Source organism: Gymnoscopelus microlampas, assembly GCF_963454915.1.
Source record: "Gymnoscopelus microlampas genome assembly, chromosome: 7".
Taxonomy (NCBI): Eukaryota; Metazoa; Chordata; class Actinopteri; order Myctophiformes; family Myctophidae; genus Gymnoscopelus; species Gymnoscopelus microlampas.
This window is the reverse complement of record NC_139944.1, coordinates 46775173-46802857: the sequence shown is the minus strand read 5'-3', so window position 1 is coordinate 46802857 and position 27685 is coordinate 46775173. Positions and strand designations below refer to the sequence as shown.

Below are 27685 nucleotides of genomic sequence, written 5' to 3'. Positions count from 1 at the left end.
GATCTCACCGAGGCAGACGGAGAGGAGACGCAGAGAGGAGAATGAGAAATAGATCGGAGGGAAAGAGGCACGGCGAGGCTGCAGACATCTTTGCCGTCAACAATGGAGCATGAGGACCCAGTGAAGCGTTAGGGAGGGGGAAATAGGGAGGGGTGGGGGGTGGTCTCCACTGTGAGCCCAGGGGAGAGGAGGGGAGGGGTTCATAGCAGGCAGAGGATGAAAAAAAGGATGGGCCTCAAACACAGACTTGCAATGGCACTGCCAATCTTGGATTAAACAGTATGGTAACGTTTCTAATTTAATCTATCTGGTTTTGTGTCTATCCATCTTGTGTCTCACCTCCACGCTTGTTGACACCCATCACCCATTTCTTATGTCGCAGTGTGTTCCTCCCTCCATGTGAAGTCTCTTTTTTATGTCATGGACATCTGCTATCTTCATCTTCACCATCATCACAGACCTGCCTCCAGACCAGGCCTCCCATTCCCCAAATCACCGTGGACAAATTCTCCCCAAATCACCATATGTTTTTCACATCAACCACTCAATTTGAGCATCGGCCATTGCTGTCTGTCTCCTCCTCCTATGTTGTTTTTGTTTGTGTCTTTTAACCCTACAGGAAGCTGAGCATTCCCTTCCTTTAACAGAAACAGTGTGTTTACTGCGTGAAGGATCTCACTTTCACTGATGAGAGCTCAGTAGACGATTAACCACTAGGGACCGCAGTCATCTGGTTCTCCATCACTTCCATTCATTTGTGAACCCACTCAAAACAAAACAAATGTTGCCTCTGTGATGTATTTATAAAATGGTACAGGGGGCCAACATTTGGGGCTCATTTGACACTGTCTCTCGTAAAAAAAAACAAATTGCTTGTAAAACCCTGCGGTGTCCTGTCTAGAGAAATTAGAGCACACTGAGAGATGTGTGGTGTCATGTGTCCACTCCGTCTCCTGTTTTATGGGTCTGATTACAGTATTTTGATGTCTGTCTAGGCAACAGAGGAGGAGGATAATTTATAAATCACCCTCTGACATTACATACACATACAGCCAAACGAACAGAGAAATCCTATGTTCATAGACTATAAATGATATGTCAGCAAAGAGCTCATTGTTTAAAGGGATTACTACATCATGTTACATCATGCTACATCAGTACTCTACTTTGCAAATCCAGCTGGCTACCACACAACACACTATTATGAGTGAATAGGATGAATGGACATTTTGCAGATATTGTCAACCTAATTATCCTCATGGGAACATATAATCAGGGGAGAGCATGTAATTATGTTCTCTGAATAGTTTTTTTTCTTTCTTTATCTCCCAGCTCTATCTTAGCCAATGCATCATAATAAAAAATGATGCTGCGTTGCAAAAGTGTTGAATTTAGGCTGAATTACCAGGCCTGGGATGCGCGGTGAAATTGTGTCACCTGATCAGCTAATATGTCAACAGATCTATATGTTTGACATCTTGACTAGGTCTGAGATGAGACTTGTAGACTGTGAAATCCTGAGAAATGTAAAAATTGACCGGTATCACTCTCATATCAATCATGTCCATCACCATTCTCCCCTCTCTCTCACCCCTCAGCTGGATAAGAGTGAGGTGACCACTCTAGGCCTGCCCCCCACCGCCAGCCACGGAGGCTCTGACACTAACATCAGTGTTGACGGAGGAGGAGGGGCAGCGGCCGGGGTTGGGGCAGGGGCAGGGGCAGGGGCAGCAGCAGGGGGAGGAGAGGGGTCAGGGGTCGTTGAGCCCCAGCGGAGGCAGCGAGTTGCAGTGGATCACCTTCAGCAGAAGATCCTAAAGATCACGGAGCAGATTCGAGTGGAGCAGGAGGCCCGCGATGACAACGTTGCAGAGTACCTCAAGTTAGCCCACAACGCAGACAAGCAACAGGCCTCAAGGATCAAACAAGTGTTTGAGAAGAAGAACCAAAAATCAGCGCAGAGCATTGCCCACTTGCACAAGAAGCTAGAGCACTATCATAAAAAGTTGAGAGAGATAGAACAGGTATGTATGTGATCGTTAATCACACACACAATCACACAGACACATACACGTGTGACTTTTTACAAATTTGATAACTCCTATGCAGTGAGTCCGTTTAACACAAAATGTGCTATACCATCCATCTATCCTCAGTACACATTTGTCACAAGAACAATTAAAGTCCATTTGACTAAATCTTCTGTCATTTTCAAAAGGTCCAATTGCTGCCAAATGTTCTGTGGATCATTATTGGACACAGTTTATCAACACTGACATCCAGCTTGTTGATATCTTATTTAGGGGGCTACAAATGCATAACAAATGGAATAACCAATTTGATATATAATTAAAGTATAAATTATAATAAAAAATGTGTCCAAACATTTCTAAGCTTGCTGGATAGGCTCATTTTAATTAAGCTGTTGAAATAATTCCGCTATTTACACATACAGATCTGTAGAGCCAACATTTGCATATTCATATATTTGGTCCGGGCAGACCAAAATACGGGGTGCCGATGGCCGAGTGTTTAAGGCGCATACCACATTGGCCCTATTTTTCCGTACCAGGCCGCGTCTTCAGTACCAGGTCTTATGTCTTAACTTAAGACCTGGAGGCGAGGCCAATGCTGTTTGGCTATTTTGAGTGGCCAAACTGCATTGGCCACACCTCCAGCTCTTAAGTTAAGCAAAGGTCTTGAGCCCGATGACCTTTGCTGCATGTCATTTCCCGTCTCTCTCCCTGTTTCCTGTCACTCTCCACTGTGCTATCCAAACAAAGGCAGAACATTCCCAGAAATATCTTAAAAAGTTCTATACCCTTTGCAGCTTTTAACTTCCAGGTTTGCTTGAACCCCCTAATCACTGCTTTGAGATTGTCTTTGTAATTTGCTACTCCTCTGTCCATTCCTTCCTACTCTTCAGAACGGACCAGCCAGACAGCCAAAGCATGTCTTCCGGGACATGCAGCAGGGAATAAAGGATGCTGCACGGCGTGCTGGAATAGGTAGCTTTGGTGGCGGAGTGGTGGATGGGGTCAAAGGTGGCGTGTCTGCCCTCTCTCACACGGCCGTGGTGTCTAAGCCGAGGGAATTCGCCAGTCTCATCCGCAACAAATTCGGCAGTGCGGATAACATCGCACACCTGAAGGACACGTTCGACGACGGGGTCGGCGGACACTCTGTGGACGCGCCCACTCCCCGGGCACTGAGCGGCAGCGCCACACTCGTCTCGAGCCCAAAGTACGGTAGCGACGACGAGTGTTCCAGCGCCACGTCCGGCTCGGCGGCGGGCAGTAATTCTGTTGGGGCAGGGGGAGGAGGGGGCATGTCGGGGCTAGGGCCGGCGATGGGGAGCCCCAGGCTGGATGGGCATCACCACAGCCACCACCATCACAGCTCCTCCTGGGATGTTCTCCTGGAGAGCTTGCAGGACATCAAAGCCAGTCAGGTGCACATGGAGGATGCCATCGAGGATATGAAGGGTCAGCTCCAGAGTGACTACTCCTACATGACCCAGTGCCTGCAGGAGGAGAGATATAGGTAGAGATGCCCATACCCAGGAAACTTGCATACAACTGCCCAGTCCACATTTCAGAAGTTTGGGCCATTACTTGTAAAGTAGTTCACCCAAAAAAACGACTTATTTTCTATCTATTACACACCCCATGAAGCCTTGAATTCCTGGAGATTTTCTTGTTTTTGTTGCATTCCTGAGCCAATAATTTGATGACAAGCGGAGATTCAATTTAGTCTCCCACTGACCAGCCGACCCGTCATCAAATAATTGGCTTAGAAATGCGACAAAAACGAAAAAATCTCCATGAATTCGAGGCATAATGGGGAATGTAATTGATAGAAAATAAGTATTTTTGGGGGGTGAACTACTCCTTTAATGTTGTCAAATAACGTAGTGCTGTAATCACCAAGATGTTTTACATGTATTTCTATTCTTCTATATATATTCTTTTATCATTCTTAAAAGCGTTCTTGTTTTTGTTTTTGCATATTCAGGTATGAGCGACTTGAAGAGCAGCTGAATGACTTGACAGAACTGCACCAGAATGAGATGACTAACTTGAAACAGGAGCTGGCCAGCATGGAGGAGAAAGTGGCCTATCAGTCTTATGAAAGGGCCAGAGATATTCAGGTAAAACAAGACAGGTTGTCTGTCTGGTCACAAGGGGGACAATTATTAACTGAAATAAACTTTTTCCCCCTGCTAATTAGGGTGCAACAGTTAATCAAACTAATCGATTATAAAAATGAAAATAAAATAGCCCAAGATGTAGATCTGCTAATTTCAATCATTCGATGAATTAAAAAAGGAAATAATGGATAGTTGCAGCCCTAATAATCCTAATATTGTCACTCTGTGTGGTATCTGGATGTGTCCATGCAGGAGGCTGTGGAATCATGTCTTACCCGCATCACCAAGCTAGAACTGCAGCAGCAACAGCAGCAAGTGGTGCAACTGGAGGGTGTGGAGAACGCCAATGCCAGGGCTCTGCTGGGCAAACTCATAAATATAATCTTGGCACTCATGGCCGTGCTGCTGGTGTTCGTCTCCACACTTGCCAATTTCATAACCCCCCTCATGAAGACCCGGGCGCGTGTAGGTGCCACCGTTCTCCTGACCCTGCTGCTGTTTGTCCTATGGAAGAACTGGGACTTCTTGGAGTTGTGGCTGCTGCCCAGTTGAGCATCTCTTAAACAAGGGAACCCCAGGCCTGAGGGACCAAAGCATGCAGAGCAGAAAATTACAGGCCAACATGCTCCGGCTCCCTCTACTCAATCACTAAAGGCTTGATGACAGAAATAGAATGAGAGCCAGAGCAATCATCATTCCCTCTTGATGGTTAAGATGGTGTGACAGTGCTAATAAGAGCTGCAAGAAAGTACCTGTTCTGGGAAGTACTGAGAATCCTATATGACAAGCAATGTAACAAATTTCTGCCTGTTCACCTGAGCAACAATCACCTTTTCTCATCTTGTCCAATCTGTCATTGTTGATACCCCAACATTGCATTTATTGCCATTGCCAAATTTGAGGGTTGTGCAGGAAATCTGTGTTTTTCTAATAATACACAAATTACGAGGACTGTAAACAGATACTTTATGACTAATATTCATGTTTGCTGTAACCTTCATGTTGAAGATATATAGTATACAGTCCTTGGAGCGCATAAGGGAACAAAGGCTTCTTTCTTTTTTCTAAATATGAATGTTGAGTAGCCCATGTGCTCGTGCATGTTGTCAAATGTGCATTGAGATGCATTCAGCTTGCATGAGTTAACATTCCATTGCAAACAATTAGTACTGCCATTCTGTTGTCAGACATGCAAAACAAACATGTATCTCAATTCACTTTCATCCCTATCTATGCGTGCTATCCAGCACATCCTGTTCTGGTGTTGAAGTAATTATTTTACATGTATTCATTTTTGTCTTTTTATCTGTGGTGAAAAGAAATTTCAACTGTGAAATAGATATCTGGTAAGAATTTGTCAAAGTTAGCTACAACTTGCTCAATGCTATTTCAGCCACTAGTTAAGCCCTGCAAATATTAGTATCCAGTATCCAGTTCACTGGCATGTCAAATCATTGTCTCCATGTTTATACACAGTTTTCAAAGTTCATTACAACTGTTTTATTAATAATAAATGATTTCTTATATTAGACAGGGCTTAAATTGCATATTATGTTCAGTTAACTTTTTTCTTTTTTAATTGACTGATTTGATCAAATGTTGGAAATTGTGACTCATTCTATTGGCAATAATCTCTTTGTGGGAATTGTTTCGAATTTGTTTGAATTATTTATAAATGTACTAGTGACTGTCAAACAGGGAATGCAAAACGTTAAGCAAAACTAAGAAATATAACATTAACTATATAACTAATATCAAGCTTTGATTGCTGGGTTGAGCTCACTGCCATCATAGCCTCTGCCATCCATCTCATCTATTTTTAAAGGTTTTATAGTATTTGTCAATCTAAAGTTAAAGCAGGTTTTATGGTCCCTTATAAGAATTTTAAGAGCCAGTATGTGTTTTATCACAATAAAAATCAGTACTTTTGGGGTTCATCCCACCTACAGTATATGGGCAAGTGGCCAGGCTTGACTGGAAATGGTTATAATTATAATTATGGGAATTATGCTGCATTTAGACGCCAAGATCTTGATTGAACCGTTTACAACCGTATGTTTCCCACGAAATAACAGTTTCTGAGTTATGATGATAGGTCAGTATAGTGCATCTGTTATTATTTGATACTTTGCTTTAGCTATACGATTTGCATCTGAAAAGTTGGTATACACAGAAATATCTTCCCGGTCCTCATTCCAAACCAAGTCAATCATTCAGTGACCATAACAGAGAAAGAAGACATAAGTAAGTGCAAGATCAAGTTTGAAATGTACCTCACTGGTTGAGTCCCACATAAAGTCTACTTTATAGTGGGTATTCAGTGGATAGACATTTTTCTAAAAGTAAATTTACTGTGGTGAGTGGAAAGCTTTAAATGGACTATGTGGAAATGCCTTCACTGTTTTAAAAGCCAATCAATCTTATTTTAGTGGTAGTAGATTTTGGAACGGTGTTGCCCATAGACCTCTCAGCGTGGAAATGTAAAACCTTAAACAATCTATTCATTATATACATTTATATACTGTACAGTACATAACCACAAAATCTACCTTTAATGAAACTGGAACCCAATTTAAGAGCTTAAAATAGATTGTTTTAGTTACGAACTGTTCTGGCTGTACTGTTTTTTTCCCCTCTTTTTTTGCAGACAAGATTAGGTCTAAAAACTAGGTCACATTTCTAAACATTGCTCTCTTTACATATGATGTGCAGAACTTACTTCAACCTGACTTAGGCACAATAGAAAGGACATGAAAGTTTCACATTTTATGTTCTTTATATTGCCTCTTCCATATTTCACAGTTCATTATCCAGTTTCAACCTGGCAACCGTATTTTGGGCATGTTACTATACTGTAGGTGAAATCTTTCAAAACTGCAAATATTGTTGATCTACAAACTCACGTGTTGCGATGCACATGTAAGCTTATAGATGCTATTCGTCGTACCACTTAGGTGGTTAAATCATTTGAATAGTATGCAGATTACTTACATGTACTGTATACAGCTTTCTGATTGACCTAATCTTTGTTTGGGGCTGATAACATTTTATATCTTTTTTTATGAAGAGTATGAATTGGAATCTTAGCTTAACTGTGTCCGTCTCCTAGTCCTCATGGCATTTACTTATGTCATTGCTGAATGTTTAATTTTAAACATCAATTTAGGTTACTTGCTTGTGTGTTATTTAACAGATGTTGGAGCCTAGAAGCAGCTTATGCATACTACACAATAAAATCCTGAGTTGTAACTTAATTTGGTGTTAAATTAACACAGGATTTTGCTGTACATATACCATGTACGCACAGCTCTGGGTTTGTCTAGTACCCAATATCCTCCATTTCCTGTCACCCTCCACTGCATATTCTAATAAAACCTAATGAAAAAGAAATATCATTAGATGGTGTTGAGTTCATTCAGCCAACCCATTACTAGCTTGATTACAGATTAAGAAAATAATTGCCATCAAGAGCCCAGAAAAGCCACTGTAGTGCCCTAAAAGAAAAGGTGTATAAAGGGACGCGAAACATTGAATTGTTTTGTCTTTTTAATCATTATTGTCAGGCAAAACCCATAGGACCGTTACATTTATGACGGGTATTCTTACAGTACAAGACAAAACTCATGGAGATCAGAGCCAGTGGCGAGGCCAAACCTGACCACTAAAAAGTAAGACATTCAGCGTCATTAGATTGTTCCAACTTTACATACAGGTCACAAATGAATCTTGCATTTGACTCATCAAACGCGGCAAGATTTTGAGTCTTGATTACCTAGCAAATTCTAAAGACCTTGATAGAAACAGCAGAGTAGAAAATAAAACATTGTATAACAAGCTGAAGAATTCCTGATTTTATCGTAATTTCCTGTCAAGATGTAAGACGTACAATATATTGCTTTCAGGTGCTTTCAACTCAAATCAAATGGGTACCCAAAGTCTCCCAAAACACATTCTTCAATATCTCAGTCTGTCCTTTGACACACGTTTGATCCCCTGGCATTAACAGAGATGTGGCTACTACAACCAGAGCCTTGACTTGTGTTGTGAACATTAAAAAAAAAGTGTGTCTGTGTGTGTGTGTGGGGGGGGGGGGGCAGCTGCCATTGAACGAGGATAAAGGAGCTAATAAATGACAATCACTAATAGGACCAGCCAGCAATGTTAGCCCTCCTCAAAAGTGCAGCTTTCCGTCAGGTAACCGTTTGACACTGAAAACGTTTCGCATTTTTTCCATGACAAAAAAAAAAGGAAACACACATACAGTATAATGTCTACATCAAATCTATTCCTGTTCATCATGGTAACCCAGACCAAGGCCTCAAGACTAAGACACAGTATCCAGTCACAGCAGTACAATTGAGGAGAGGGAAAAGTTGAAATACAAATGACACAGGGATGAATACTAAAATGCCATTGGCTGACATTTCACAATGATTAAACATATCCAACGGAAGGCAACATTGGTTCTGGAGTGTGGTCTGTAATAAAGACCAAGAATCATGACGACCCTACACAATTAATAGCTATATTAATAGCTACAGCTTAATCTAACAAGTCAGACAAATAGTAATTGGTTGGTTTAATCCACAAGGAAGCTATTCAACAATACTGAATTATGTTATGTGCACACAGGCTAGTTTAAAATGTAGAACTTTGGGATCAAAATATACAACTGAGCATAATATACACTCATTCATGTAGATATAACATCATTGGAATGGCTTTGGAGGCTGAAGTATACCAAACTCCAGAATCAATATTGCCTTTCAGTGCTCTTAAAGAAGAGTATCTGGACATTTCCAGACTCCACAGATATGAGCCTGATTGTTTAAAACCTGTATACACATCATGGTGACACAGGCTAAGAGAAAAGTTGGATCTGCCTTCACAGTCTTCTGGCCAAAGACCATTTAATAAATCAATGTCCCACAGGCCTTGGCTGAGAAACCTGCGACCTCATTTAAGGAAGGTTCTTTAACACGTGTTTTGTGCTTCCAAGCAAATCTAAGCCAAAGTTGTACTTCATCAAAATTACAATTTTTCATTTTAAAATGGCATTTTTACCTTGATAATTGAAAATTTCAGTAATATAAAAAGTACAAAGGTTTTTCTCACTACCAATGGGTATGTATACTTCTGATCTAAGTCTCATCACTTTTCCCCCCCAAATGTGATGAACTAGACTACTAATATTTCTGGTAGGACCTTAATTCCATATTTTTTTTAGATAGCCAACCTACATCATTATTGTATTTTAGCATTTGTCAGAATTTACTGTATATAAAAGAATCTCGGACAGAGTCAAAGAATACTTTCGTTAAATGCAGCCCAAGGTTCTGGTGTTATGGTTGACATCACAGACAGAGAGGCCTAGGCAGACCTCTGGGTATAGAAGAGAATATAGGCCTGAGTGTTGCAGACTTCCTCCACACTGCAAACGTTCATCTCAGAGTCATTACAGTGGACCCAGAAACCTGAGGACATAGAGACACTGGTGAGACACTGGTAAGACACTGTAACCCGAGTCGTTGCTTTTCCTGTAAAAGGAAAGGTGACTCTCCACCAAACAGACTACAACAGACCGGCAGTCTGTTGGCAAAAGTTGGCATTTAGTTCACCACAAACTGTCGGCCGACATTAATGAGGACTCATTTTTACAGGCAGTGTTGCCATGTTTTGTGAGAGAAATAAGCAACCAGGTCTAGGAAAACAAGCCCAAAAGAAGTAACTTAGGCCACATGAGCACTTTAAACATATATGCATCGGCTATTTGAAAATAACAGATCCACAAGCTCGTCTATTTTCAAAAAACTCTTGCAATAAAATGTGGAATCTTTTTTAAACATTCTAACAACACAAATGCACAAAACATTTATGAAAATATTTGAGAACCACTGGTTCAAATAATAATTAAATTAAGCCTAAATAAGCAACTACACTTTAGAAACAAGCCCAAAAAAACACAACTACCAATTTTTACAAGAAACTTTACAGAAAAAGAAGCCCAAAGTTGCTTGTAATAATAATAATAAACCGACAGGGGGCAACAACCGTTTCTCTACTTCACTACCCCGCGGCTAACGACGGCTCACCCGGTCGGGACACGACCAAATGTGCTCAGTTGTTCATTGACGGTAATCTAGAAGTCCCGACCTGACGACACGGCACTATCTACAACAGGTTGTCGGCAGGAGACACTTTCCAACGCAAACATTTTCTATGAATTAAAGGCTTCACGGGTCAAGTAATTGTTAGAAAAAGTTATTTGGAGGGTGAAGTATTCCTTTAACCACTTGAACCCTAGCATCCCTATTCTAGGGGGGACATTTGCCGAAAATAGCCGAGCTTGTGGACCGGCTATCATCAGCAAAGAGATTTGGTGTAGAGGGGGGGAAAGAGTGTACCAAGTACAGTACAGAGCCGACCCCAGTAAACTAAGAATTAATTGACTAAGTATAGAGGGTTTATAGCGCTATGAGCTTGTAGATCTGCTATTTTTGGAGAAAAAAAAGATTTTTTTTTGCAAATTTGTGCAAATATATTTTTTCAAATCAAACATTTTTAACTCAAATCTTTGCTTCTCGGGGTCCCTGGAAATATTTTGAGATGGGCCAAAATTTTTGTGGGGGGGGGGGGGGGGGGTCCTTCACATGAAAAGGTTTGGAACACACCACTGTACCAACATAAGTTCTTTCAGAAAACTGTTTTTAGAAGATTTAAAACAAATCATATTAATGTGTTTAAGTGATTAATAGAATCAAATCAACAAGAGACAGTAAAGTAGCTTCTTTCTCACCTCCTTCTGTATTGTAGCAGTATGCGGTGTAGTGCCCTGAGCCAAAGCCTTTACCGTGATGCATAACCACAGCAGACAAGTCATAGGTGTAGCCCCCTCTGTGGACGGAGTGACCCGAGCCAGTACAGCAGTAGGGTTTGATGTTCAGAACCTGGTCAAAGGCCACGTGGACACCAATCTTCTCCCTGTGGTTCCGCCCCGACCATCTGCCATAGGATAGGGACTGGTTAATGTTACTTATTGGTTCTCAAACAAACATTTTCAATTCCAAGGATAAGGACCCCTGTAACTATGAGAGAGTACAAATGGAACCAAATGGATCCATAAGGGTCCATTTGGTTACACTCGCAGAGTTGCAGACCTGTAAGGGTCCATTTGGAACCTCCTCAAGGTTCCTGGAGCTGGACCCCAGGAATTCTTTATTCTTTATTTTCATAACTTGATAAACTAGAAGTTTCTTGAGGTACTTGCCTGAAGCGTTTGAGGTGCAACCGTAGAACCTGAGGTAAACGGTAGATCAGAAGCTGCTTACATGCCTCTGACAGAACTAAGGGTTTGTGGGAAGATTTCCGTCTTCTTCCTGTGATGTTATAAAACGATGAAAGTTATTCTGTAGATGAGTAATTCAGAGAAGCAGTTTCTGTAAATGTATAAATAATACTGTACAGAGGAAATCCTACCAGTAATAGGAAAGGCATTTCCTTTATCCTTATAAAAGGATGAATTAACCATTTTGACACAGTGGCCATTTTGCAATTACATCATATACTTGAGCCGAGCGTGGGAAACAACCTGGTACGGTGATGTAAGAGCAAAATGGCTGCTGTGTGAATAAGGCAAACACTGGTTTGTTTGGTGCTTGTACCACCTTGTTTTGAATGATTTGCTATGCAAGGCAAGCTTTGAGAACGGTCACTCAAATGTCATACTTTTGGATGTGGATGTCAGCCTTAAATCACTAAACGAATTGATGCATTTAATACCTTCTATGACCTACAGGACACTCAAATTAGTTACAGGAAATCTGCAAAACTTTCCCAACTAACAGCAACCAAGTCAATGCTAAAGGATGAAATCCGTCAATTCTCATATACATTGAAAATGCTTTGTATTTAGCTTCATACTAACTGTTGCAGTGATTGCAGGCATAGATGCTGCCTTCAAGGGCCTCCGTCTCAGTAAACTTGGCCAGCATCTCAGTGAGGGTGCAGCTGCGCTGGTAAGCCGTGGAGCCTGAGCCTTTTTCCATGCTGTGGTAACGCTCTGGAAACTCCAATGAGAGATCCCAGAATGGCTCAACTGTATTAGACTTGTGCTTACAGGACAGACATGTCACCTACAAAATGGAAGGACAGAGAGAAAACAGAAGAAAAAATAATTCAGTCAGTGACCACATCCATCCAAAATAATTCAGTACTGATGGCTAGTTATTTTTGTCCTGATGGTTCCACCTCTCAACATTTCAGCTTAGCAATCTTTATATATACTAGTCGTTCATAAATCTGGTACCGCTGAATGCTGATCAGAGCACTATGTCACGCAAAGCTTGATAAATCAAATCCGGATGTCACGTAACGTTTGTGACATTTGTTGCCCAATCAAATCCAGGTGTTATGTTTTGAGACATTTTTTGTGATGCCCACATGCCAATTTTAATATAAAGTTAAGGTATAACAAGAAACGTGCTATTTTAAGTCATAATATACTAACAATAACTAACAATTCGCAACATTGGCCGCCTTCGTCCCAGCCTATCACACACACTGCTGCTGAGACACTCATTCGTGCCTTCATTACATCCAGACTCGACTACTGCAATAGCCTACTATACTGCGTCAACACCAAGGTTCTCAAGAAACTACAGTACGTACAAAATTCTGCCGCCCGGCTGCTCACTAGAACTCGATCCAGGGACGACATCACACCAGTCCTCCGTGGCCTCCACTGGCTCCCAGTCAAGCACAGAATTGACTTCAAAATACTAATCACTACCTACAAAGCCCTCAACAACCAACGCCACATCCCCTGCCGCTCCCTCAGGTCGGGTGATGCCAACCTCCTGGACACCCTCAGGACAAATAAGCGAACCTGGGGTGAACCAGGGCCTTCTTGGTGGCCGCCCGCCCACCCGCCCCTTCACTGTGGAACAGCTCACATCAGAGAAGCCCCCACCAAGTAGAAATCGTATGTATTATTATTATTAATATTATAATTATTAAAATGAATAATAATAATAATAATAATTACGCTCCAAGATTCAGGGCCCCAGGTGTTTCTCAACTACTGAGATTGTACAAATCATTACAACATTAATAACAACATATTCATGCTTGCTGACAATACTGTCTCTGATACCAACCATGTTCTGAAAAGTTAATATGAATCGTTACCATTACACAGGAGATACAAGGTTCCATGATTTAACAATGTTAGACTGAGACACTCTTTTGTACAACAGTCAATCCTGAAATTAAATATGGAAGTTATCCCAGACCAAATGTACATTGAGGGGCCTCACTGTGTATGTGAGAGAGGTAATGATATGTTTCGTTTGTTTTGTCTTTCAGTGTTGCAAACAGTGCTACTGATGATGAACAACACATTACAGTGCAATCCGACAACAGAGTATCATCAATCAACACATTAACGCTCACCTGACTGAGTAGCTGTCCATGAAAGATGGTGTTGAGAACCTTTAGCACCTGCTTGGAAAGCTTCCGCTGTGTGATGGGGATGACGATCCTGCGCTTGGAGCCCTCGGACTCCAGCTCCTGCTGCACCTTGTCCAGCAGCTCGCACAGGAACTCCTGCGCGTCCTGCTGGTCGTAGCCGCGGAAGGCCGGTATCAGGTTCCACACCGAGTGCAGCATGGCAAAGGGAGACACCAAAGACCACCGGCCCGACCACATGACCCTGAAAAGTGTGTGCAACTCGTGGCACAGAGACATCTGCTGGCGAGCAGAGGTTCTTGGTCCAGGCTCTTGGGGCTGGACCAGCTCTGCGGCGTGTAGCGAGGGCGGTGCACTTCCTCTGCTGCCCTCGGGCATGTCCGCACAGCCCGTCTTCCCCACACGTCCAAGCGGGCAACCGGACAGAGCTGCACTGCCACTGACCAGACCCCCTGGCATGCCCTTCACTCCCTGGGAGCAATTGGTCTTAGCCAGCAGCTCTTCAGTCTCGCATCCGTCCAATGTGAGGAAGCACTCCCTGAATTTCTGCAGGTGGCTCAGCACCTGTAATATAGAGTTCATGTAGCACGTGTTCCCCAAGTTGCGCAGACCGGTGACACCTCTCCGGCGCGTGGCTGCATGGCTAAACCTCTTCAGTCTACCCGCCCTGCCATTCTGCGAGGCCTTGCGCGACAGCGTGAGGAGGGGCGGCTTCTTGGGGGGAGGAGGTAGCCGTTCTGGAGGGTCGCGAAATTTGCAGGGAATGAGCATCGTGGTCAACCGAGGCCCCTGGATGAGGAGCCTGGCACTCTTCCTGGGAGGGACATTGTTAAGCTCTTCCATGAGTCTCTTTTTCACCTCTTTCTTTTGACGCCGGACTTCTTCCTTCTCCTCCTCCGTCTTCTGTGTGCGCTGGTTCTGCAAGTCCTGGTGTTTGCTCACCCATCGCTGAAGCATCTTCCCCAGAAGCGCCCTCCTCCTGTGCCGCAAGGCCATCTGCATGGCAGGCTGGGGCCCGCCCTCCCCGACCCAGGGAGTGCAGTCGCCCCCGACGGAGGAGCGCAGCGAGCGGCTCCCTGGACTGCGGACGGTAGAGAGCGCCCCTCTGAGGAGTTTGAGGTCACCCTCTGCATTGTCATTCAGCACATAGTCTCCACAAGCAAAACAGAAGACGTCCAGCTCACGCACCTCCATAGCCAGTGGGTGGTGGGACTCCTGGAAGTGTTTCAGGGAGTGCTCCTCCATGAAACGGCCACAGGCTACGTGGGAGCACTTGAGGCAGGCCCATACGGAATCGGTGGTGCTGCAGTCTACGCAGCACCATTTTTGTGGATTGAGGATGGAGTGGTCGTGGCCCAGGCGCAGGCGCCCCACGTGCTTACAGCGATCCATCTCTCCAGATAAACATGTGGCCTCAGTGATAGGACACACGTCCCAAAGCCAAACAGCAACTCATTCTAATGCACGATGTATTGGAAAAGAAAGGACAAAAAAATCAATTAGATTTAACACTGAGAAAAACAGGTAGACCACAAAGCCTAATCATAGCGCACTTAGCAAAGATGTTATTAACAGATGTACTTACTCTGGGAATTCTTTGCTTGATCAAATTTAAGCCAATATATTTTTTATCCCTGTATTTGATCATCCATGTCCACAGTCGCCACAGGAATTCACAGAATCATTCTAAGAGAAAGGGATGACAAGAATTCAACATTAAGTAATTTGCTCATCTATCAAATCACTTTAGTTTCATACATCATAAGTGATTGGGATGCTGCTGGTTTTATGTGCAAGTTTCAAGGTGCAGCAGCTCAATTTGAGAACTGAAACTTTTTTCCACCCATTTGTTCTCCATTGCACATTCAACATATCCAATTGCCGGTTGTTAATCAATGATTTGGGTTGTGAAGACATGCAATGGTGACTATATGCATTATCTTTACTCAGTCAGAGGACCATATGGCGCACCAGCAGGAATTCTGCATTGGCGTCCTGCCAGACTCTTATTAGGAATTCTATCCAAGATTCAGTTTGCTTTTGTGAATCTTATTTATTTACAAGCTTATTCAGAAATTGTCAATAGTCATTCCCATATTGACACAATTTGAAGATTTTGTAAAAAAAAAAACACACCACATAAACAGGTACATGTACACTTTAAATTGGATATGATGGACATTTTATAAATTTGAGTTTGAAGTAAAGTACTGCTTGTGAAACCAGAAAACAAAATGCTTGATTGTACCTTTGCCTTTGCAGTGCTAAGCTGGCTAAATAATGATTGAGTATATTACAGCAGGAAGGGAAAATATAAACGTGATTCTAGTAGTAAATGGATATATTATACACAATCAATCAATACTTATGAAGCGCCATGGTAGGTTGAACAGGCTGCTGGATTTCAGTGGTTCCTACTCATATAACTTGTTTACGATTACATTATTTTGCCTAAGAAGTCAATAAAATGAAAAGTCTGGTTATTTGTTTATTGACTGAAGTTGGCTACGGGGCCTTTTCGGTGAGAGGAACGTTTTGATCCCACGGAATGAGACAAAAAGCCGATTGGCACGTAACCATGACTTCTTAAATGTGGAGTGGACTATAAATGTTTATTGAAGTTTGTCATCATTCATTGATGGTTATAGGACCACAATGGAAACGAGTCCCCAGGACTGTTATTTTGCGTTATCCTTATCCTTTTAGCCTTCCATGTCTGACTATACCTCGTGCTGTTTACATGTCTGACTAATAAAAGTATACAATCAATCATAACACCACAGGAACTAAAATAAAGCGTCAGGCACAGAACCAATAACAGTATGCATGGCTGTAATATAGGCCTAATCATTTCCACGAAAACATCATTCAAAGTTATTTAACTGTTATGTTCAAAATGACCACACACACACACACACACACACACACACACAGAGTGGGGGACTGGCCTTGCACGGCACGCACGGACAGTGTGGGTTTACTTGCAGGGTCCTGGGCCTGTGCTTTCTTTGATTTAGTGTTTGCACAACATATTCTACAACATCCACAACTTTAAAAGTCTACATTAAAACGCCACAGGCACAGTTTAACTTGCAACGTGCACCCATGTTATTATCATTGTTTATCTGACGCTACCTTGCACACACACACACCACTGTGTGCTGCTATTCATGTTGCAGCAGCCAGTGTTAAGTGTGTGTCTTATTAGACGCTATTGTTTTAATGCCACTGATACAGTTATAATGTTTTCTCAACCTTTCCATGTCAAACGTCTCATTGTTGAGAGGGGGTCCGGGGTGGTCGTGCTACGCTATGCTACCCCACCACCATCACCATTTTTCAGTCGGAACAAAGAACAGCCACTCGAGGAACACTTAACAACTTTGCTGCTTCGAGGCAGCCAGACCCTGCATTAAGCGTTAAGTTAGCTAACGTGGCTAACAGAGAACAGCTGCAACAACATACATTAACATTGCATTACGGGGAAGCTAACGTTGTCATTAACGCGCGAGTTAATGACAATGTTAATTTTGTCCAAAAATACAGACAGAGCCACAATGTCAGCAAAGGGATCGGTGTTCAATGTTATCAGTCTGGTAGAACAGCAGCATGCTAGCTATGTGGCTAAAGCGCTAGCTCTGCTGAGGACAATCGAAGTTAACATCACTGTTGTTAGTGTAGCTTCACTGTTGTCGCTGCTTAGCTAGCTGGCTAATTACGTCGTTTTTTTAGGCTAACGAGAGAAAATACATTAAAATACCCCTCCGTGACATTCAATGCAAGCAAACTTGGTGATGGAATTACACGTAGATCAGAGCATCATAAGCGGTCATACAGTGTGTAAACATGTGAGATACATAAACATAGCTACCGTCACCAGCTTCAACATCGCTCTCCAGTCTCCAGTGAGCAGCAGGACAGGAGGAGCTCCTTGCTTGCTGTGTCCTCACTCACTCTCTCAGATTGAACAACCGAACTCTCTTCACTCGGACCCACAACAGTTCTCATTGGACTGAGGGAACCAGCAGCAGCACACGGTCATTGGAGGAATGGCGGATCACGCCTGCTCTGCTGCTGGGGTTTCAGTAAACCAACAGCTTAGCCTTGGAACAAGACCATCAATGAGTCTTGATACTATTAAAGTTTGAGAACCACTGCTATAAAATACATATATGATTATAGCAGTGGTTCTCAAACTTTTTTTCATGTCAAGGACCCCCAAAATGATGTGGAGGATTCTTTTTGCTGGGGACCCCGTCTCAAAAAAATATTTTTGTGCCAGGATTTTTTTTTTTAAATAACAGATCTACAAGCTCATAGCACAGCATGAAGTGACGCGCTATGAGCTTGTATATCTGCTATTTTTGTTTAGCCAAAGTATAAAATATGGTTCAAGTGGTTACAATGATTGTGATGCCATATAGACTAGTTTTGTTAGGGATTCCCTGCACCCTGGTACCCCCCCCAAGGACCCCTGGGGGGGTACCAACGTTTTATAGATTTTGACAAAGTAAAAGTCAAGACTTGATAAAATACATCTATGATAATCTTGAACCAAGGCTACAACAACCCCCACAGAATATAACCTTTTTATTACTTTTCTCAGCTTTTAATGAAATGACGACACAGGATCACACCAAGTGATAAGAAAAAGAAATCGGGTGTTTTTTAATTCAATTAATATTCTTCATCGTCTTAAAACAAAACCTTTTTTGTAAATGACAAAACCCTAATTTCATTTTACTGACCTCCCCCTATCCCCCAAAATAACAAAACACCCCAATGTGTTTACTTTATTTATTTGACTGCTGAAAGTCCAACAAAGATAACATTAAGCATGGATATTCTCTTTAATGAGTTTCATCAATGACTGGAAGTCAGGAACTTCCAGTCTGCCATTAGGACTTCTTGTTCCAGTCTCTTGTTTACACCACATATGCTGTAATCCATTTGTGGGCAGAGGGATTTTCTAGGCACTGCAGTGTTCATTCTTCAAAAAGTCTTATGAGCTGTGATTAATACTTGGAAAAAACGGCCATTGATCCATAGAACCATAATAAATAAGCAATATGAGCAAAGTCATCCGTTGCAATTGTGACTTCAACGCACATTGCTTCCTGGCATCTGTTGCTTACGAAGCTTATTAAACAACTCCAGGTACTGAGTCATGGTGTCAACACAGTCTGATGGCGCGTAGAGGCCCTCGGGTTTGGTGGCAAACACAGACGGAAGTTCAGGGACACTTGGACCAAGGAAGGTTTGCATGAACTCTTTCATTAGGTTCCAGCAGTCACCCGGAACCACGCAAGGACAGTATTCCACCTGAGGAAACGGAAACACACACGCACACAGTTACACCACAGAATTTTACACCCACCCACTATGTGCATGTTTATTAGTTCACCGTATACCATACATGGGCCACATGCGGCCCCCACCTTCACTTAATGCGGCCCTTTAATATCGGAATACTGATATATTATTGCTGTTACAATTGCAAACATGCAAACATGACCCGCTTTAATTACTTCAGTCTATAATAGTAGCTTAATGACTAGTATTAAAATATTATTGTCTTTTTTGTGTCCAATGTATTTGTATTTAAGTTCATGAAGTTAACATAAGTATAACTAAATACATTTGAAATTAAATAAAAATGTCAGGATTCCAATAAAAAAATGGCACAAAAAAAACAGGATTCCAATTAAAAAATAGCAGATCTACAAGTTCAAAACGCGTCGCCCTGCGACGCGTTTTGAGCTTGTAGATCGGCTATTTTTGCTACTTTTGTGTGACAAAGAATGGCGAAGTACGGCATCGATTTACGGAAAAAAGTTAAAATACGGAGATAAGAGGTGTCTGCCCGGCAGTATATGCAATGTGGCCCTCTGGAGTGAGTGTGAAAATATAGTGGCCCTCTACATCATCAAAGTTGCCCACTCCTGCCGTATACACACCTCTACTGATATTCCCCTTCCGCTGGAGCTCATTGTTACGGTGCCAATCTTTATTAGGAAGTCACAGTAGCGATATCTGGAGCCCCGGCACTCCACCTTGTGCGCCTTGGCGTTCTGAAAGTGACTTTTAAGTTTCACCATGAGGACGTCAAAGTTTCCGTCTGCTGTGAGGCACGGGCCACCTTCAAACAGGGCGAGGCAGCTCAGAGGGGTCTCGGAGTTGTGCATCACATATAGGAGTTTGGTGGGTTGACCTGTTAAAGACAGTGTAATTAAGTTCAGTAAAAGTTGCCACAACGTCTAGCACAAACGTGCATGCCTGGCAGGCAACAAGCCTCACAGATACAGTGTGACTTTATATGAGTGATTTTGTAGAGGAAACAGGAGAAAAACTAAGCATTACCGCTGACATTTCCAGTGGCATGGTATGTCTCACAATCTACAGTAAAGCTTCCCTGCTTTATAGCACCCAGTTGTTCCAGTTTCTTGTGCAGTATGTCCACCGTGGCCTGGACACTCTTTCCCTCTGCAACAGGCACTTGGCATACGCTGGAAAGCACACGAAAATAGCACAATGTTACTATGTGCATAGCAAGGAACAAGAACAAACACTAAATAATTCGGATACAGGATAGGTGGGCATATAGGTACATCTGGGCACCTCGATGTAAAATTGGCTATTTTGTCCAAAATGTGTTTTATTTATATATATATATATATATATATATATATATATATATATATATATATATATATATATATATATATATATGAGAAAAATGGTGTCCAGTAGTGTAAATTATACATGATGTGAAAATGCACGGTACATCATTACCAGACTTAATTTTATCCTTCAACTTGTTTATGCCCTAAAATGACTGCATATACAGGTTTTGTAGCAATTGTAAAAACATTAGACCTTAATTGTTGAATGTTTAAGCATGTTTTAATCATGTACTTTACTTTAAAAAGATATAATTTTGAAAATGTTAACATTTTGGGAAAAAATAGCCAATTTAACATCGAGGTGCCCACTCTTCCTTGGTGCCCACCTATCCAGTTACCAATAATTCTATGCAGATCAAAAGGTTTGTAGTATGGCTCTGCTGTTTGAATGGTGCAGAACGGCTCACAATAATTGGGGTTGTCCTTGTACTAGTAGTAACTATGGTAAAGATTAAAAAGATACAGCCTGGAGATAGTTCATGCACCAAGTATCCATGATGTGCAATCAAATAAGTCTGTAGTCTGCACAATGCCCCCACAGTTTGTGTATGCAGATTCGACGTTTCGATCAAGATCCTAGTGATCGAAACGTGGAATGTGCAGATTAAAATTATAACACAAAAGTGCCTTAAATCAATTGTTAAATGTTTTGGGTGAGCACCGCTATTCTAAAGCAATAAACTAAGTATTCAACTCACCATGTAACCCCCATTTCGCTCTACCGCCAGATGCACGCTATGGTAATTCCGACCAGAACGCATGCGCGAGCGTGTAGTAGCTGCCCAAAAAGAACAGATCTACAAGTTAACAACCTGCCAACATAGCACGTTAGATATGGTTGTTTGTTTGCTTGTAGATCTGTTCTTTTTCAACTGGCGATACCCTGGAAGACTTCCGGTTAATATCGTTCTTTCTTTTCCGGTCTTGGAACACGGTGCCAGGTCTGCTTCTTATAAGCGACTTAGGGCTTGATTTGCTGTAAAGTTGAAGGGAGGGACCTCCATACAAGATTTGTGTTATGTTTAAAAAATATTTAAATTGTGTTCACTGTTTTCCCCCAAGAGGCCAAGATTCTTTTGAAAATAGCAGATCTACAAGCTCACAATGCGTCACATCGTGACGTGTTTTGAGCTTGTAGACGTGCTATTTTCAAAAGATTTAAAGGGCTCATGTGCTGCTTCTTTTGGGCTTTGCTTATTTCTCTCGCAAAATCTGGCAACAGTGATGCGTAGCCTCAGACACAACTGTTCCACTCGCGAGGCTAAACAACTCGGCGGACACACATTTAATGATTAATACGGCATTTCCCATAGTTCAATAAAGCGCTTTCAATACACTCTCGTGTGTATCAAACTAAACCAATAACAATACAAATAATGATATAAAAACAAAAACATAACGGCACTGTGACGTCATTTACGTCACTTCCTGTACGCCGGAAAAACATCACGCCGGAGCGACTCTTTACCACGTGTTGACGAGCAGACATCAGTCTGTTTACTGGAGAGTAAATACTGATGATAACAGGAACCATTTACATTTCATCCACTTTTCACAATTGCGAATAATATGCCCAAAGTGAAGAAATCAAAGGGCGGAGACCGTGGTGAGAAGAGTGGAGGAGGAGGAGGAATGGTGGCGCTGTCCGATCAGATCCTACAAGGGGACATGGTTCGAGCCCCCGGCCGGGTGAAGAGCAGGGACGGACGGGGACAAAACGAGGACGAGTACGTGGACGAACGTCTGTCACGAAAGATCTTGGAACAGGCGCGGATCCAACAGGAGGAGCTGCAGACAGAGTATGGACTGGTGGGACCTGACAACAAGAAACCAAAGACTACAGTTCTCGGTAAAAACAAACAGAAAAACAATAATAATAAAACAAAAACTTTTAATGTAAAGTCAATCAGCTGTTCCCACATTGCCACATACATGTATACTCTAGCCCAGGGGTCTTCAACAGGGGGTCCGGGACCCCTAGGGGGTCCTCAGAGTTACTACAGGGGATCCCCCAAATCTTTTTGTGATAGGATAATGTTTTTTACATTAACCACTTGAACCCTATCATCCCTATTCTGAGTGGAACATTAGCCAAACATAGCAGATCTACGAGCTTGTAGATCTGCTGTTTTTGGTAATGAGGTTAGGTGTAGAGGGGGAAAAAGAGCAGACTAAGTATTGACAGTTCAAGTGGTTAAATGTCTGAAAATGCACATTAATCCAACATACACTGATGATAGTGCTGTCAACGTCTATGAAAAGGTTTAATCTGCAACACAATTTTATACAATATGTAGTGGGGGTCCCTGCTTCATCTCTCTCTCAGCTAAGGGGTCCTTGGCCTGAAAACGTTGAAGACCCCTGCTCTAGCCTTGGATCCTTGGGTCAAGACGGTCATCGGTCTTGACAGTCTTGTATCAAGGCTAGCCTTGGACCAAGACTATCAAATCATCTATGTATTTTATCGAGTCTGACTTTTACTTTCATATCTATGAGATGCAAATGTCAAAATCGATAAAATACATCTAAGGTAGTCTTGATTCAAGGCTACATGTGTACACTATGCACATAAGTATTTTCAGATACACAACACAACTGACAGCTTAATTGTAGTGGTCCTTGTCCACTAGCATTCGAAGCCGGTCCCTTGTTTTGTCCTTTCAACTACTTTTCAAGAGGCTGATATATCCAAAATGGCATTAATATTTGCAATATTCTTATAGGAACACTATCCCTACACACGTACACAGAGGTGACGTATAGATTACAATCATAAACATTGTTGCAAAATATAACACTATATGGTGTCAAAAGTGTCTATTCAAGTAATTGTATTGCTGTTCAAACCAATGTTTGATTGGTTTTATAGTATGGCATCACTTCGATATCCCTCATTATGTTTTGACACTGGTATTATGAAAAGCCCTCGACAGGTAAAAGTGATGAATCAAATCTGTCAAATCACACAAATAATAGACTTGGTGCGTCTTACCATAGAGGATAAACTAAGCTAGGCAAGCTTAGTTTTGCACCTGCAAAACTATGCTCCACTGTAACTGTCCGATGTTCTGTAACGTCATTTTAGGGCCTGATACTAAGGATGCAGACTCTGATGAGGAGTGGCCAGCCCTGGGGGATGCTGGTGCAGGTGATGGCGACGATGGCTGTGAAACTGAAGTGGCCGTTGACCCAGAGGATGAGAAGGCCATTGAGATGTTCATGAATAAGAACCCACCAATGAGGCAAGATGTAGCACAAATTTTACTTTAACTCCAAATGGGCTCTAGGCTGAATCAGCATTGGTTACATACTGCATAGGGTACATTGTTAATAAGCTTAGTCTTTTGTGAAACTCATTGCTCTTTTTCTTGTAGACGAACCTTGGCAGACATTATTATGGAGAAGATTACAGAGAAGCAGACTGAAGTGGGCACAGTGATGTCGGAGGTGTCAGGGGTACCCATGCCTCAGTTAGACCCCAGGGTCACTGAAGTCTACAAAGGCGTTGGCAAGGTGAGATGCATGAAGTGTAGCTCTTTGCCTGAATGGTTCCTTAGTGTCTAGAAATTAAGGACTGGTATTGGAGGAATTAATGTAAATTGGCACAAAAGGCACATTTTCAGTACAGGGAACATATGAAACATTTTATGTTTCAGATGTTCAGATGTTTCAGATTTCATGTTTCAAAGATATCCACAAGAGCAAATGATGTGATACTTAAAGTATTTTTTTTCTCTCTTGTGTCAGGTTCTGTCAAAATATCGCAGTGGTAAGCTACCAAAAGCTTTCAAAATCATCCCAGCCCTATCAAACTGGGAGCAGATTCTTTATTTGACAGAGCCAGAGACCTGGACTGCAGCTGCCATGTACCAGGCAACAAGGTACTATTATTTTGGGTGCAGTTGTACAGATGAATAATTAACATATTGATAATAGATATTTTAAATTCTCATTATGAAACATGTGAGATAATACTACATTTCTCTTCTTGTGTAGAATCTTCTCATCCAATCTGAAAGAGAGAATGGCCCAGCGTTTTTACAACCTGGTGTTACTGCCCCGAATAAGGGATGATATTGCAGAGTACAAAAAACTCAACTTTCACCTGTACAGTGCCCTCAAGAAGGCCCTGTTCAAACCAGGGGCATGGTTTAAAGGTAAGGAGGAAGGGAAAAAAATCACTTGAAGGAATATTTGTGCATTTTTGATGGCACTGGTGTTATATTGAGATGCCTACTGTATCATATCTGAAAACAATAACAGAAGTGAGAAGTTTGTAGATGACTTTCCCCCACCCCCCATATCAATTACCAAACCGTATTGTCGTTGCTGAGCATTCCCATTGCCTTAAGAGGGAACCCAATCGATTCCTCCATCCTTGCCTCACCTCCTCGCTCGGAGGCAAGGAATCTATCCTCGCGAGTGGAGGACGCGGGGATAGAAGTTTGAGTATTGGGATCTGGTTCAAGCCGGGTTCCATGATGTCACCATCATGGAAATGCTTCATAGACATGGGGCTGTTGTACCGTGAAATACTTGGAATTGTTTGTGATGTCACTGTCCTATCCAAATTCATTCTTGGCAAGAAGAGCACTGCACCTGCGGCAGTTTCTGCCACAAGACTGGGTTTCACCACCCTATTTTATACTTCATCTTACCTAACAAATTAGAATATTTTATCTCTGTTTGTTATAATCTAGTATTAACCCATTTAGACCTGAGGCCGATTCTAAAAACGCCTTCTAAATCCTAACAGTTTTCTGAAATGCGTATGTTGCTTATATAGCAACATCTAAAATGGCACAGATGCTGTCCCAGTTTGAAGGGGTTAATAAAGTAAACAGAGGCCCAGACTGCTGGCCTAGCGGTCCGGGCACCTAGGCTCCAATGTAGCCTGACAGGTTCGAGTCCCGATCCTGACGGCCTTTGCTGTGTGTCATGCCCCATCTCTATCCCTCCCGTTTCCTGTCTACCTAATAAAGGCAAAAAAAGAATCTATAAGAAATAAAGTAAACAGAAATCATAAATATTGTAACAATTCATCTGAATATTTACAAAATCGCAGTACATATCGAATCGGCATCCTAAGAGTCCCTGCTAATTCCAGAGAAGATTGGGATGAATATATCCCATCCCAAGAACCTTTTTGAATCTTGATTAATTTAAATTATATCTCACAAGGTTTGAGACCATTTATTATGTTAAATTCATTTATCATGAATTAAAACTTGTTCACTGTTCCACCTTACTTTGAGGGGGCTTTTTTTGTCCCCTGACCTACCAGTCTGGAACTATTAGTGGCTTCCATTAGTTTGAAAACTGAGTAATGCAAAACCACTAGGTGGCAGTGTTTCTCTATGATGGACAGATGTGAATGGAGTTAAGAGTTGCCTTTTTCGCTGGCTGTATTGTCACTGGGAGTTACTGTTATTCAGTTTATTATTTTCCTCTCAAAATAATTTGTCACTCATAGAATTCACCCAGTATTTACAATTGTGTTACCCATTATCCATTTGATTATTAGGCTATTATTAATATTTCTCTGCAATACACTGCAAAAACATATAGATTTGTTTCGTAAAAGAAAATGCTGTCAATCTCAGGCTAAACATCAAATGGATAATTTGACTAACCAATTGTGGTATTAAAAGCTGTTTAGTATATTCTTTGTATTTATTTTAAATTTAAAAAATGACTGTGCAGGTGGCAACTTACTTAAGACTTGGCTTTAAACATGCACATGTTCTTGTTTAGGTATACTTATCCCTCTCTGTGAATCTGGAACATGCACGCTCAGAGAGGCCATCATCATTGGCAGCATACTCACAAAGTGCTCAATTCCTGTGCTCCACTCCAGGTAAGTGATGTGAAGGATTTACCTTTCATTCACAGGGTTTCTGTTTTCCAAATGTCAGCACCTTTCCAGCATGTCAGAAGGATCATCATTCATTAATAAAAAATATAAACCCAAGATATATATATATTTTTTTTTACCGAATGGCATAATGTTTGTTAACCCATTAAAACCGGGAAAGCGTCTGTGTCATTTTAGATTTTTGCGTTGGCTATTCAAAAATAGCAGATGTACAAGCTCATAGCGCGTCACTTCGAGCTTGTACATCTGCTATTTTTTAAAATGTTTTAAAAAATCTTGAAAGTAAGAACTACTGATTTAGAAGGCATTTGTAACGTATAATCAATGGAAGTTTTAGGCTCTACATCAAATGATATGTTTTCTCCATTCCTTCCAGTGCTGCAATGCTTAAATTAGCCGAGATGGAGTACAACGGCGCCAACAGCATCTTCCTGCGCCTCTTGCTAGACAAGAAATATGCCGTGCCATTCCGTGTCTTGGATGCCTTGGTAGGACATTTCCTGTCCTTCCGCAGCGAGAAGCGTGTCCTTCCTGTACTATGGCATCAGAGTCTGCTCACCCTGTCGCAACGCTACAAGGCCGACCTGGCTTCCGAACAGAAGACGGCACTGCTAGACCTGATCAAGGTGCAGACGCACCCACAGATCTCTGCAGAGGTCCGCCGGGAGCTACAAAACTCTGAGTCGCGTGATATCGAAACCGCCATACCCGTTACGATGGCTATGGACTGAGCGTTTGGCACGCCGTCCTTCTAATGCCAGCATCTCTAGCAGATCTAAGGCTTTGTTTGTTTATTTTAACTCCAGCCTTATTTATTTAGATGCTTTGTGCCCTATTCAAGGTAAAAGGACAAGATAACCATTACCCATCATTTTCATCAAGTGGACGATGAAATGGTAGACTTCAAATTGTTGTAATCCCATTGTTGGAATGAATTGTTTTCAGGTTGAGAATACTCTACCACAATCTATTTGACACTGGCTACATTTTGTTAAAGAGATTATTTTTTGAGACAATAGACTAAGAAGTGATTGGTCATTCAAATGTATTTGGGAAGGGTAACATAGCAGCTGAATTGTATATGTCCATTGTTTGTTCTGTTCTTTCTGATTTAATGCAACCCACAAAAAAGGTGTCATAAAAAAAAAATCATATTTGTATGCGTGGGTTATTAAGGAACACATCTTCCAGGGGCTGAAGTGTCATGCTGCTATGACGACAGCCACCTGTCCCACATCACTTTGACCTGACAACTGGAACACAACGCCGGTCACTAGTTATGATTGTTTAAAAGCTTTATGATCTAGTCTATGACGATGGAAAAGCAGTTTTAGGCTAATAAAAAAAAATGCTAGACATTCCAGGCTCCAAAGCCCCAAAAAGGTAGTTTTGTTGCCTTGAACTTTGGCTAATATGGTATCAGTCTTTGTAGGCTAGCTAGCAACTCATCAGATGGATTTGATGTTACAAAATCCATTTATAGATTAAATCCATTTAACTGTGCAGCCTGTG

The 27685-nt window shown here is 41.8% G+C and overlaps 4 protein-coding genes across 4 annotated transcripts; 2 read left to right on the top strand and 2 right to left on the bottom strand.

Annotated features, from left to right (window-relative positions):
* Positions 1-102: 102 nt before the first annotated feature.
* On the top strand, positions 103-4702 carry tmcc2 (transmembrane and coiled-coil domain family 2; the record flags this gene model as incomplete). Its single annotated transcript, XM_084061854.1, has 5 exons — positions 103-120; positions 1599-2024; positions 2927-3543; positions 4015-4150; positions 4403-4702. 5 exons carry the CDS (start codon positions 103-105, stop codon positions 4700-4702), a joined length of 1497 nt encoding a protein of 498 aa, XP_083917980.1.
* Positions 4703-7711: 3009 nt separating this feature from the next.
* On the bottom strand, positions 7712-17592 carry usp49 (ubiquitin specific peptidase 49). The gene is made up of 7 exons (XM_084062787.1): positions 17487-17592; positions 15201-15301; positions 13601-15072; positions 12075-12282; positions 11418-11526; positions 10947-11152; positions 7712-9624 (listed from the first exon to the last, which is right to left on the bottom strand). Exons 3-7 carry the CDS (start codon positions 15005-15007, stop codon positions 9521-9523), a joined length of 2034 nt encoding a protein of 677 aa, XP_083918913.1. The 5' UTR covers positions 15008-15072; positions 15201-15301; positions 17487-17592; the 3' UTR covers positions 7712-9520.
* Positions 17593-18256: 664 nt separating this feature from the next.
* med20 (mediator complex subunit 20) lies at positions 18257-21136 on the bottom strand. The gene is made up of 4 exons (XM_084062582.1): positions 20997-21136; positions 19976-20121; positions 19573-19826; positions 18257-18937 (listed from the first exon to the last, which is right to left on the bottom strand). The coding sequence occupies exons 1-4, from the start codon at positions 21008-21010 to the stop codon at positions 18716-18718; spliced, it is 636 nt and encodes a 211-aa protein (XP_083918708.1). The 5' UTR covers positions 21011-21136; the 3' UTR covers positions 18257-18715.
* Positions 21137-21744: 608 nt separating this feature from the next.
* bysl (bystin-like) lies at positions 21745-27327 on the top strand. Its single transcript, XM_084063630.1, has 7 exons — positions 21745-22147; positions 23384-23540; positions 23673-23811; positions 24046-24179; positions 24295-24455; positions 26053-26155; positions 26550-27327. Exons 1-7 carry the CDS (start codon positions 21868-21870, stop codon positions 26902-26904), a joined length of 1329 nt encoding a protein of 442 aa, XP_083919756.1. The 5' UTR covers positions 21745-21867; the 3' UTR covers positions 26905-27327.
* The last annotated feature ends 358 nt before the right edge of the window (positions 27328-27685 follow it).